Source organism: Astatotilapia calliptera, chromosome 17, assembly GCF_900246225.1.
Source record: "Astatotilapia calliptera chromosome 17, fAstCal1.2, whole genome shotgun sequence".
In the NCBI taxonomy this organism is placed as follows: Eukaryota; Metazoa; Chordata; class Actinopteri; order Cichliformes; family Cichlidae; genus Astatotilapia; species Astatotilapia calliptera.
In genome coordinates, this window is record NC_039318.1 from 2,252,475 (window position 1) to 2,265,363 (window position 12,889).

Below are 12,889 nucleotides of genomic sequence, written 5' to 3' on the forward strand. Positions count from 1 at the left end.
GGACTTTCAAAGTAAAACAGGAAACACATAAAACAGACTGAACAAAGACACAGACTCGCACGCACTGCAACAGAGGGAACAGAGACGTGGGACCAGGGCAGACACAGACACTGACTGGAGACGGGGATATAGCCACTAAGGACACACAGAGACGCGAACTAGACAAGGGGATACAGCTGACAGGGGAGACAGAGCAGCTAGAGAAGACAGAGACATAAACTATAAGACAGAACTCAAAGAAACCAAAGACTAGAAAGTATAAATAATATAATAAACTCAAAACCCCAGGGTCAACGACCCAGGCATCCTAACAACAATATTATCTATAATATCCATTGCTTGTTCCTAACTAGTTTTATGGCCTTTGTTGTAGAAGCACAGTTCCCACCTTGAAGCAGCCCTCTATAAACATGCATTTATGCAGCTGCGCTACAGTTTTTGCAATATTGCACCCCTAAATAAATCTTTACAGAACTTTGCCTTCACCAGAAACTACTGCCTAGCCCAGGCTGATGTTCTGTAGCTATGGAAACCAAGAATTCCAAAATCTTGTGATGTCATCACCTCGTTGTTATAAGACATTGTTATAAGACACTAAAGATCATAGTTCTCACACACAGCTCATTGCATCTTTGCAGAGTGAAGAGTGAAATCCTGAAACTAAATTAACCTAAATGAATCACACAATGTCAAAGTCTTGGCCAACTTATACTGCACCACGTCCTGTGGATCTGAATAACCCTCTAGGTAAGTCAAATGGGATTCATATGGTAATTATGCATGCTTCTGGGTTTTTATTTGAGGCAACTGAATTTGACTTAAACAAAATCATCTTTTGTTGATTTCAGGACACCAAACAGAGCCTTGCATCTCCACACTGGTGAAGATGACTCCAGATGGAAGAATAGAGGGAAGAAAGAGAAGGGACTTACCTGAAAGACTGGACAAATCCCCCAAAAAAAGCAAAAGCAGTGGAGGTCCAAAACCGGGTCCCAGCCACTTTGTTTCTGGGGAATCCAGTTTGAAATGTAAGTGATAAGACCTGTTTTAGCTGTGACATTATCTTGGCTATGTAGTTTATTTTGTGACTTTAACTGTGTACTAACGGTCTTTAACTTTGTAGTTGGTTCATTTAGCCTTCTTTGTGTTGATTTTCAGTGTGCAGTTATTGCTTTAATGCACGATTGCCAGACCTTAGAAAGTCAGTAGAAAGCAGTTGACACAGAGTTGGACTGAAAATGCTTAAAGTCAAACTACTTTTTCCATTTTAGTTGGCCTTCTCATAGTGCCTTCAAGCGACTCTAGTATAATTAAGAGGAGCAACAAACGGAAGAGCACTAGTGACGAATCTGAGGGACCATCCAGCAAAAAAAGCAGGACAACGAGCCCAGAGGAGAGTCCCACCCAGGAACCCTCTGAAACATGTGACTCACCGAGGATATCCGGCACTGACAGAAAAGGTAAGATAATGGCAATATTTCTGAGCTGGATCACAAGATCCTTTAGAATTTGTCCTGGGGTTTGAGATTGGGTTTGATTCCTGTGGGACCAATCGACAATAAGAGACACTCTGGGCAGTAGTGACGTTACCTACCTACTAATCTGCTAAAATGTAGCTGCTATTTACCAATTAATAGAAATGTTATAGCAAAGCTCTATAGGACTGTGCCAGCTGTTTTCTGTGTAACAAGTCATAACCTGTATGTTTTTCCTGTGTGTCTGCAGAAGACTTCCTGGAAAAATATCAAGAGCTGGAGGTGCTGGGTCATGGAGGCTTTGCCACCGTGTTTTCTGGAATACGCATAAAAGACAGTTTTCCAGTATGGCTTCTTACATTTGCATTTCACAGATCTTCAGTTTATTCCTGTTTGTACTTCTCTAACCCAGAAAATGTCTTTAATGCAGGTGGCAATCAAACATGTTCAACAGCGCAGACTTGCGCGCACAACAATGGTAAGCGTCTTTTCTTATTCCAGCAGGTATTTATTAGGGCTGCCACGATTTGTCGACTAGTCACGATTACGTCGACTATCAAAATCGTCGACGACTGATTTAATAGTCGACGCGTCGTTTGAAGCTTTGTAAGATCACAAAAAACGCAGGAGTAAGTGGCAGGATTTAAGAGTGTAATAACGGACTGAAACAGAAGATGGCAGCATTGCATGTACAAGGATGTCAGCTACCGTTAAACCCCGAAGAAGAAGAAGAAGCAGCTGTGTCCCAGAATTCATAGCGCGGCCCAGCGCAGTTTCCAACAATGGCGGCAGCTAGTTAGTTTTAATATTACTTATTATTCTTTCTGGGTCACAAAATAAACGTTTAACATATTTTCAGGCGAGAATGTAGCTGTGTAAACCTCAAATATCTGCTCAGTTTATCAGGACACCACATATTTTCAAAAGCGCTCCGACGTTTTCGGAGACATCTGTTACCCACTAGCTCGTTAGCGAGCCGGGGGCTAGGCTCACTAGCGCCGTGAGAACACCGGACTCCCCGCAAATCGTTTTCAAACCCACCGCCGTCTTTCGCTACTCAGGTTAAATATATATGAGTCACTTAGATAACTTAAAATGTTATTGTTTGGCTTTTTTTTAGTATTTTATTTGTTCCTGAGTAAATCGGTTTGTCTGAGATTAAAGTTATAGTTTTTACACAGCTGAATAAACATCAAGCAGACAACTGATTATCAGAAGTGTGAGATGCTCCAGAATATACTCCAGTGTCCTGTTATATTTTAGATAGCAAGGAGTTTATTAAACTTCACCGAAACAATCTGCAAATTTCATTAAAATTTAATAAACTATCATCTTGTCTTTATTTTTAGTTAGCACAGACCTTAAACACTTAAAGCTGTAAGCTAATGATAGTTATATAAGAGCAGATACTGCTGGTGCAATAAGCTGTAGTTTTACGTCCAATGGATGATCTGATTAGTCGACTAATCGCAAAAATAATCGGTGACTAGTCGACTATCAAAATGATCGTTTGTGGCAGCCCTAGTATTTATATTATTTCAGGCCTTCTCAGGCATCAAGCATAAGGCACGTATTTCCTCCGTGCATGAACCAGACTGGTCTCACAGTTGTGTGTGAAATCGTCAGGAAATATGGTCGAATTCTATGAACAGTGGGTCACCTTATTGTTTAAACTGACATGTTTCAGTGGAAAGAATGCTTTTTAAAGATCAGGTCATTTTGTGACTATTTCAAAACTGTCTGTACGCTGATAGCTACTTTTGTTGAAATTCTGAATACTGACCTGAAGTAACTTTCCTTCTGAAGGATTGGAATGGGAAAAGTACTGATGTTCCCCTGGAGGTGGCGCTACTGATACAAGTTGGGGCTGGACCACACGATACGGAAAGCAGTATAACCCCACTTCTACTTGACTGGTTTGATCTGGAAGATGAGCTTATTATGGTTTTTGAGAAACCAGAAAATTGCATGGACTTAGACAATTACCTCAAAACTACAGATAAACCTCTGTCAGAGACACATGTTAAGGTAAGTGACGAGCATTTGGAGCTTACAGCAGTTTTTCATAGAGAATGTCCTGTGCTCCAAATATGGCTTCCTTTCTTTTAGGTCATAATGAAGCAACTAGTTGACGCAGCCATTACGATGGATAACAAGGGGGTTTTCCACCGAGATATTAAACCACACAACATTCTAATTGAAACATCTTCGGAGGAACCCCGAGTGCGATACATCGATTTTGGCTGTGGAGTCACGTTTACTCCGGGACAAAGGTTCAGGAGGAACGCAGGTATGTTTTCAGCCACAGCGTTGTGCTGTCATGAACTGTCTCCACATCATGTTCCCTCCCCATTAATTCTTCTTATCTTTGTGTTTTAGGAACCAGGATCTACAATAGTCCAGAGTGGTTCATGTACGGCTTCTGCTCTGCAGAATATACTACAGCCTGGCAGCTGGGTGTTGTGATGTACCAGCTGTTACACAACAAGTTACCATTTGACTGCGACTACAAGATCATCAACCAAAACCCACCGATTTTAGCTGACATTTCAAACAGTAAGATTTCTGCCAAAAGGGCTGTTGATATAAGAAAGGTGAAATAACTTTGTGGATAACTTTAACAAGAGTATTTCATTTCTGTAAAGAATGCAGGGATTTTTTGACGGGGTGTCTGAGGAAGCACTACAAGGACCGCTTCACCCTGGAGGATCTTCGGAATCACATGTGGCTCAAATGATTTCTGCGCACCATGAACTAAAAGGTTATGGAGCAAAAGCTCCAACACATCACAAGTCATCAACAAGTCACTTTTCAAATTTAGTAGCAATGTTGCAGTTGCTGTCACGTGGCTCTTTTTTGGTGTTTTCTTTTCCAATCCAGCAGCAAGCAGTCTGAGACCTCCATCTGACCTTCATCTAAATATAGTGTCAAGCGGCGGCTGTGTGAAGGCAAGAGAGGACCCAAATGCACAGCTCTAGACACACGGTGATGACCTCAAAGGCAGGTCTTTATTAACAGGAACATAAGAAGCCATACAATAACTAACCTGGGAGCAACTAAAGCTGAGGCGCTGGGAAGACACGGTAAATGCACACAACCTAGAGGGACGACGCAACACAGAACAAAGGGACACTCTGACATAAATACACAGAAGGTAATGAGAGAAGTGGGAACACACGGGGAACACAGCTGAAGACAATTAGCGAGCAGGGAGGACACGAAACTGAAAATACTGACACCAAGATGTGGACCTTAAACACAACACAGTACACAGAGATGAGCACAGAGAGAGAGAGGCAGAGAAGAAGGATGAATATGGGGGGATGAGGAGAACACAGAACACAAAGGATGGGAACACGGTACCAGAACAAACACCACAATAAAAACATGGACACAGGGGGAATCCAAATACCAAACCAACCAATCCAATGGACATAAGGAACAAAATACAAAACTACAGGAAAACTAAGAACACTGGGTCAAAATGACCCAGGACCATGACATATAGGCTTTTGTAGGCTTGCTTTATGAAAAATGTCATTGATGAAAATGTAGTGTATATCTGTTATTAACCTCTGTCTCTCTTCCACAGCATGTCTTTATCCTGTCTTCCTTCTCTCACCCCAACCGGTCGCAGCAGATGGCCGCCCCTCCCTGAGCCTGGTTCTGCCGGAGGTTTCTTCCTGTTAAAAGGGAGTTTTTCCTTCCCACTGTCGCCAAAGTGCTTGCTCAAAGGGGGTCATATGATTGTTGGGTTTTTCTCTGTATCTATGAAGCGCCTTGAGGCGACTTTTGTTGTGATTTGGCGCTATATAAATACAATTGAATTGAATTGGGCAGCACGGTGGCACAGTGGTTAGCACTGTTGCCGCACAGCAAGAAGGTCCTGAGTTCAATTCTAACATCAGGCCGGGGTCTTTCTGTGTGGAGTTTGCATGTTCTCCCCGTGTTTGTGTTGGTTCCCTCCGGGTACTCCGGCTTCCTCCCACCGTCCAAAGACATGCAGCTTGTGGGGATAGGTTAATTGGATAATCCAAATTGCCATTAGGTGTGAATGTGAGTGCGAATGGTTGTCTGTCCCTGTGTGTTGGCCCTGCGACAGACTGGCGACCTGTCCAGGGTGTACCCTGCCTCTCGCCCTATGACAGCTGGGATAGGCTCCAGCGCCCCCCGCGACCCTTGAATTGAATTGAATTGAAGTGAGGCCATGATGCATTTTATTGTAGCTCATCATCATCCGACCCTGCCCTGAAAATAGCTGAAGAAATGTTGGCATACCGAAAGGTTTGCTTTGGGGGTATACTATTTGGTGCCATTTTAAGTTAACAACTATTAAAAAAAAAAAAAAAAGAGTCATATTTTGTGTGATTTTTTCATTACTGTTGTTGTCCCAAGAAGCAAGATGGCACCTGTGTTTGGCTGTGCCGCTGCCTCCGTCTGTGTGTTTGTTTACTTCATATGTTATGCAAGTGTTCTTGCTACAGCTTTGTCCGATGTCATCTCCCTTCGGATTTATGATCGCCATGCGTTACTGGCGATCAAATCTGCTATGGATAACTTTCAGAGTCAACGATACGACGTTGTTTTCCCATCGCCGCTTGAGCGCGACGCAGCACCCGGTTCACCTCCACTCTTGCCGGTCAGCTCAATTTTGCTTCAGAGGCCTCGTCGGAGGAAGCGGGGGAAGAGAGCCGGCTTTGTTGTCCTGCTCCGTCGTCTTCGGAAAGAGGCAGATCTTCGGGGGCTTTATTCCTGGGCTGCTAGCGGTAAGATCCGCCTGAGACTTGTCGGAGCTGGATTAATCCCCACAACCCACTGTGTTTGAACTGAGCCCTTAGCCCTATATGTGCCTTTAAATGAGCACATTGCCCCAGAAACCTTTGTTTCTCCAAGTACTTGTGTATAAAAAACTATATATTAATGTTTGACCACATTTGGGAATCAGAGCAGAGAGAAGATGACAACAGGTGGCGCCATATTGCCAACTGACTAGTCTTCTTCATAAAATATGATACAAAAGCATGATTACAAATACAATAAATGCTTCTGGATGGCAAATGCTCTGTTCAGTACACACGTTTTACTTTGAACACATAGGTATGCAGCATGCACACAACATGCATTCATCCTTTTTGGTTGAGTCCATGGTGATGGCCTGTGTCTTTCCGAGTTCTCCTCAAACACTTTGGCTTCCCTCTACAATGTTAGGCCTCTTATTAACCTTTGTCATGTCATGCACACATTGCTCAAGAGCTGTTGCCATATTGGATGTGATAACCTGTAGCGATCACATCCAATAACTCATGTGTTGTTTACATACAAATGATCACTGCTTTTTTTTCACTGCTGTGCTGCTGGTTGCAGCAATCACCAGGGATAGAGAATCTTTTTTGTTGCCTTTCAGGTGATTTGGATAGAAGAGGAGCATCACATAAATGGTACTATCAGTTCTAAATTATTTGAAATCCAAGTATCTGTTTCAAACAATATTTGACTGTGAGGCTTGGTTACCGGTTGTTGCTGGTTCTCACTGGTTGTCACTAGTTGTTACCGCTTGCTGCTGGTGCAGCAGCACTGACAGCTAACATGGCGGTTAAATCGACACATTTTGCTGCACCCATTTTTAGTTTTAATTGTTTTATGTCAGCTTTTCAGCTCCACCTTCTCCACTTCTTCCACACTAAACTTTTTCTACAAGCTGCGTGAGCGCACACCAAAGGTAGGGGAGGTGCTCAGGTTCACTGTCATTGATCATAATCGATCGATAGTGAAAAGTCCCCGCTCAATGCTCAGCTCAAATGCACAAATATATACAATTATGAGATATTCATGAAGTATTTTTATTTTATTTTGCCATTTATATATGTTGGCACTAACAGTGCTCAAGACAATACTTATATACTGTCAATATGTGACATATTGAAATCGCGTTTGAATTTGCGCTTGTTTTTTGCTTTCACTTTGCAATCGCACGAACTGTGTATAGAGAGCGACAGCACTGATTGGTGAGTGATGATAATTTGTGCACCAATTCCTCTGACATCGTCTTATCAATCGTTAGCTTACTATGCAAACATGACAAGTGAAATCTCCCGCAGCTTAAACATGTGAGAGGTTGATCGCGCAGAGAATCGCTGAGCGTTATGTGAGTGCGTGTGTAAAAGCAGCAGGATATATATTTTAGTTCTGCTGAGCCAAATAAGACAGGTCAGGGTGAAGAAGTGACAGCCAAAGAAAAGCTTACCACAAAACGGAGAAGTTATGACAAATCAGACTATAAGGCAAAAAGAAAGTGCAGCTTTATGGTTTCATGGACAAAAGAATTTCTGTGGCTGCGATATGATGAGCTAAATAACCAGGGCTGCACATAAGTGGTCCGCAGGTGTGCATTCGCTGTCAAAATAAAAAACACGCACAAGGGTTAGGGTTAAATTTAAAAACTGTACTTTTGAGTTAAAATATATATTTATAATTTTAATAAATGACAAATTAAAAAGGCATGAACATTTTTTTTGTATCGAAAAAATATCGAACCGTGACACCAAAGTATCGAACCGAACCGTGAATTTTGTGTATCGTTGCACCCCTAATATATATATATATGTGTGTAATTTTAACAAGAACTTTATTGAACAATCAGTGAGTATACAACATACAAACAGATGAGGTATACAAGTGGAACATAAATATGAACAACCAGCGGTTAAAGAAAAAAAGAAAAAAAACCCCACACCGATAGAGTTGGGAAGCAGGTACCATGCTTGTTACATCAGCTAACAATACTAACTTCCACAACACTCACCAAGACAGTCGGAGGTTAGGTAAAACAGAGCAAATAAATTATTGAGAAATTATAAGAAAATACATTAGGCAGGAAAGGAAAAAGAATAACTGTGGAAGTTCAAATTCACTGGGCTACACGTGCTTTCTTTCTATAGCCTTTGAACCTTGAAAAATATAACCTCATCACAGTAACGCATAATTTTATTATGCATTACATCCAATACTGCTCATACATTTAGTGAGTAACTAGTCACAATAATGCGCACAGATACGATTTATAGATCAGTCAACACATTCCAGCACCTTTAGGCAACTGTTTTTGTGATTTGCTGCTGTAAATAAAACTGAAATCAAGTGAATTTTGACTTAACCTGTGCTGCTAGCTTTTAGCCTGCAAAGCTATCCATTAGCCTTCACTACTGCCTTACAAGTAAATGCTGCCCAAAGAGAGTCCTTCTTGTTGGTATAATAGCTACAATATTATCTATAATATCCATTGCTTGTTCCTAACTAGTTTTATGGCCTTTGTTGTAGAAGCACAGTTCCCACCTTGAAGCAGCCCTCTATAAACATGCATTTATGCAGCTGCGCTACAGTTTTTGCAATATTGCACCCCTAAATAAATCTTTACAGAACTTTGCCTTCACCAGAAACTACTGCCTAGCCCAGGCTGATGTTCTGTAGCTATGGAAACCAAGAATTCCAAAATCTTGTGATGTCATCACCTCGTTGTTATAAGACATTGTTATAAGACACTAAAGATCATAGTTCTCACACACAGCTCATTGCATCTTTGCAGAGTGAAGAGTGAAATCCTGAAACTAAATTAACCTAAATGAATCACACAATGTCAAAGTCTTGGCCAACTTATACTGCACCACGTCCTGTGGATCTGAATAACCCTCTAGGTAAGTCAAATGGGATTCATATGGTAATTATGCATGCTTCTGGGTTTTTATTTGAGGCAACTGAATTTGACTTAAACAAAATCATCTTTTGTTGATTTCAGGACACCAAACAGAGCCTTGCATCTCCACACTGGTGAAGATGACTCCAGATGGAAGAATAGAGGGAAGAAAGAGAAGGGACTTACCTGAAAGACTGGACAAATCCCCCAAAAAAAGCAAAAGCAGTGGAGGTCCAAAACCGGGTCCCAGCCACTTTGTTTCTGGGGAATCCAGTTTGAAATGTAAGTGATAAGACCTGTTTTAGCTGTGACATTATCTTGGCTATGTAGTTTATTTTGTGACTTTAACTGTGTACTTAACGGTCTTTAACTTTGTAGTTGGTTCATTTAGCCTTCTTTGTGTTGATTTTCAGTGTGCAGTTATTGCTTTAATGCACGATTGCCAGACCTTAGAAAGTCAGTAGAAAGCAGTTGACACAGAGTTGGACTGAAAATGCTTAAAGTCAAACTACTTTTTCCATTTTAGTTGGCCTTCTCATAGTGCCTTCAAGCGACTCTAGTATAATTAAGAGGAGCAACAAACGGAAGAGCACTAGTGACGAATCTGAGGGACCATCCAGCAAAAAAAGCAGGACAACGAGCCCAGAGGAGAGTCCCACCCAGGAACCCTCTGAAACATGTGACTCACCGAGGATATCCGGCACTGACAGAAAAGGTAAGATAATGGCAATATTTCTGAGCTGGATCACAAGATCCTTTAGAATTTGTCCTGGGGTTTGAGATTGGGTTTGATTCCTGTGGGACCAATCGACAATAAGAGACACTCTGGGCAGTAGTGACGTTACCTACCTACTAATCTGCTAAAATGTAGCTGCTATTTACCAATTAATAGAAATGTTATAGCAAAGCTCTATAGGACTGTGCCAGCTGTTTTCTGTGTAACAAGTCATAACCTGTATGTTTTTCCTGTGTGTCTGCAGAAGACTTCCTGGAAAAATATCAAGAGCTGGAGGTGCTGGGTCATGGAGGCTTTGCCACCGTGTTTTCTGGAATACGCATAAAAGACAGTTTTCCAGTATGGCTTCTTACATTTGCATTTCACAGATCTTCAGTTTATTCCTGTTTGTACTTCTCTAACCCAGAAAATGTCTTTAATGCAGGTGGCAATCAAACATGTTCAACAGCGCAGACTTGCGCGCACAACAATGGTAAGCGTCTTTTCTTATTCCAGCAGGTATTTATATTATTTCAGGCCTTCTCAGGCATCAAGCATAAGGCACGTATTTCCTCCGTGCATGAACCAGACTGGTCTCACAGTTGTGTGTGAAATCGTCAGGAAATATGGTCGAATTCTATGAACAGTGGGTCACCTTATTGTTTAAACTGACATGTTTCAGTGGAAAGAATGCTTTTTAAAGATCAGGTCATTTTGTGACTATTTCAAAACTGTCTGTACGCTGATAGCTACTTTTGTTGAAATTCTGAATACTGACCTGAAGTAACTTTCCTTCTGAAGGATTGGAATGGGAAAAGTACTGATGTTCCCCTGGAGGTGGCGCTACTGATACAAGTTGGGGCTGGACCACACGATACGGAAAGCAGTATAACCCCACTTCTACTTGACTGGTTTGATCTGGAAGATGAGCTTATTATGGTTTTTGAGAAACCAGAAAATTGCATGGACTTAGACAATTACCTCAAAACTACAGATAAACCTCTGTCAGAAACACATGTTAAGGTAAGTGACGAGCATTTGGAGCTTACAGCAGTTTTTCATAGAGAATGTCCTGTGCTCCAAATATGGCTTCCTTTCTTTTAGGTCATAATGAAGCAACTAGTTGACGCAGCCATTACGATGGATAACAAGGGGGTTTTCCACCGAGATATTAAACCACACAACATTCTAATTGAAACATCTTCGGAGGAACCCCGAGTGCGATACATCGATTTTGGCTGTGGAGTCACGTTTACTCCGGGACAAAGGTTCAGGAGGAACGCAGGTATGTTTTCAGCCACAGCGTTGTGCTGTCATGAACTGTCTCCACATCATGTTCCCTCCCCATTAATTCTTCTTATCTTTGTGTTTTAGGAACCAGGATCTACAATAGTCCAGAGTGGTTCATGTACGGCTTCTGCTCTGCAGAATATACTACAGCCTGGCAGCTGGGTGTTGTGATGTACCAGCTGTTACACAACAAGTTACCATTTGACTGCGACTACAAGATCATCAACCAAAACCCACCGATTTTAGCTGACATTTCAAACAGTAAGATTTCTGCCAAAAGGGCTGTTGATATAAGAAAGGTGAAATAACTTTGTGGATAACTTTAACAAGAGTATTTCATTTCTGTAAAGAATGCAGGGATTTTTTGACGGGGTGTCTGAGGAAGCACTACAAGGACCGCTTCACCCTGGAGGATCTTCGGAATCACATGTGGCTCAAATGATTTCTGCGCACCATGAACTAAAAGGTTATGGAGCAAAAGCTCCAACACATCACAAGTCATCAACAAGTCACTTTTCAAATTTAGTAGCAATGTTGCAGTTGCTGTCACGTGGCTCTTTTTTGGTGTTTTCTTTTCCAATCCAGCAGCAAGCAGTCTGAGACCTCCATCTGACCTTCATCTAAATATAGTGTCAAGCGGCGGCTGTGTGAAGGCAAGAGAGGACCCAAATGCACAGCTCTAGACACACGGTGATGACCTCAAAGGCAGGTCTTTATTAACAGGAACATAAGAAGCCATACAATAACTAACCTGGGAGCAACTAAAGCTGAGGCGCTGGGAAGACACGGTAAATGCACACAACCTAGAGGGACGACGCAACACAGAACAAAGGGACACTCTGACATAAATACACAGAAGGTAATGAGGGAAGTGGGAACACACGGGGAACACAGCTGAAGACAATTAGCGAGCAGGGAGGACACGAAACTGAAAATACTGACACCAAGATGTGGACCTTAAACACAACACAGTACACAGAGATGAGCACAGAGAGAGAGAGGCAGAGAAGAAGGATGAATATGGGGGGATGAGGAGAACACAGAACACAAAGGATGGGAACACGGTACCAGAACAAACACCACAATAAAAACATGGACACAGGGGGAATCCAAATACCAAACCAACCAATCCAATGGACATAAGGAACAAAATACAAAACTACAGGAAAACTAAGAACACTGGGTCAAAATGACCCAGGACCATGACATATAGGCTTTTGTAGGCTTGCTTTATGAAAAATGTCATTGATGAAAATGTAGTGTATATCTGTTATTAACCTCTGTCTCTCTTCCACAGCATGTCTTTATCCTGTCTTCCTTCTCTCACCCCAACCGGTCGCAGCAGATGGCCGCCCCTCCCTGAGCCTGGTTCTGCCGGAGGTTTCTTCCTGTTAAAAGGGAGTTTTTCCTTCCCACTGTCGCCAAAGTGCTTGCTCAAAGGGGGTCATATGATTGTTGGGTTTTTCTCTGTATCTATGAAGTGCCTTGAGGCGACTTTTGTTGTGATTTGGCGCTATATAAATACAATTGAATTGAATTGAATTGGGCAGCACGGTGGCACGGTGGTTAGCACTGTTGCCGCACAGCAAGAAGGTCCTGAGTTCAATTCTAACATCAGGCCGGGGTCTTTCTGTGTGGAGTTTGCATGTTCTCCCCGTGTTTGCGTGGGTTCTCTCCGGGTACTCCGGCTTCCTCCCACCGTCCAAAGACATGCAGCTT

At 42.1% G+C, this 12,889-nt stretch overlaps 1 protein-coding gene across 7 annotated transcripts; it reads left to right on the forward strand.

Moving 5' to 3' along the window:
- The first annotated feature begins 340 nt into the window (after positions 1-340).
- LOC113009525 (serine/threonine-protein kinase pim-2-like) lies at positions 341-12,497 on the forward strand. Of its 7 annotated transcripts, none has more exons than XR_003270196.1 (12): positions 4,210-4,558; positions 6,040-6,241; positions 9,058-9,166; positions 9,268-9,447; positions 9,692-9,880; positions 10,146-10,240; positions 10,326-10,373; positions 10,682-10,903; positions 10,985-11,165; positions 11,255-11,431; positions 11,521-11,958; positions 12,468-12,497. XR_003270196.1 is itself a non-coding variant. In XM_026147842.1 (12 exons), the coding sequence occupies exons 4-12, from the start codon at positions 9,094-9,096 to the stop codon at positions 11,610-11,612; spliced, it is 1,257 nt and encodes a 418-aa protein (XP_026003627.1). In that variant the 5' UTR covers positions 4,210-4,558; positions 6,040-6,241; positions 6,880-6,913; positions 9,058-9,093; the 3' UTR covers positions 11,613-12,461. The 7 variants fall into 7 exon arrangements, 5 of the variants coding, with proteins under 5 accessions (XP_026003625.1, XP_026003627.1, XP_026003626.1 ...); XM_026147842.1 differs by lacking the exon at positions 12,468-12,497 and adding an exon at positions 6,880-6,913 and having other exon boundaries at positions 11,521-12,461; XM_026147841.1 differs by lacking the exon at positions 12,468-12,497 and having other exon boundaries at positions 11,521-12,461.
- The last annotated feature ends 392 nt before the right edge of the window (positions 12,498-12,889 follow it).

What these genes read in the sequence shown, in the direction of transcription:
- LOC113009525 (XM_026147840.1), top strand. Translation starts at nt 675, where the DNA reads ATGAATCACACAATGTCAAAGTCTTGGCCAACTTATACTGCACCACGT. An exon ending in AAGGTTCAGGAGGAACGCAG is followed by an intron (nt 3,766 to 3,854) that starts GTATGTTTTCAG and finishes TTTGTGTTTTAG; the next exon opens with GAACCAGGATCTACAATAGT. An exon ending in TTTAGCTGACATTTCAAACA is followed by an intron (nt 4,032 to 4,120) that starts GTAAGATTTCTG and finishes ATTTCTGTAAAG; the next exon opens with AATGCAGGGATTTTTTGACG.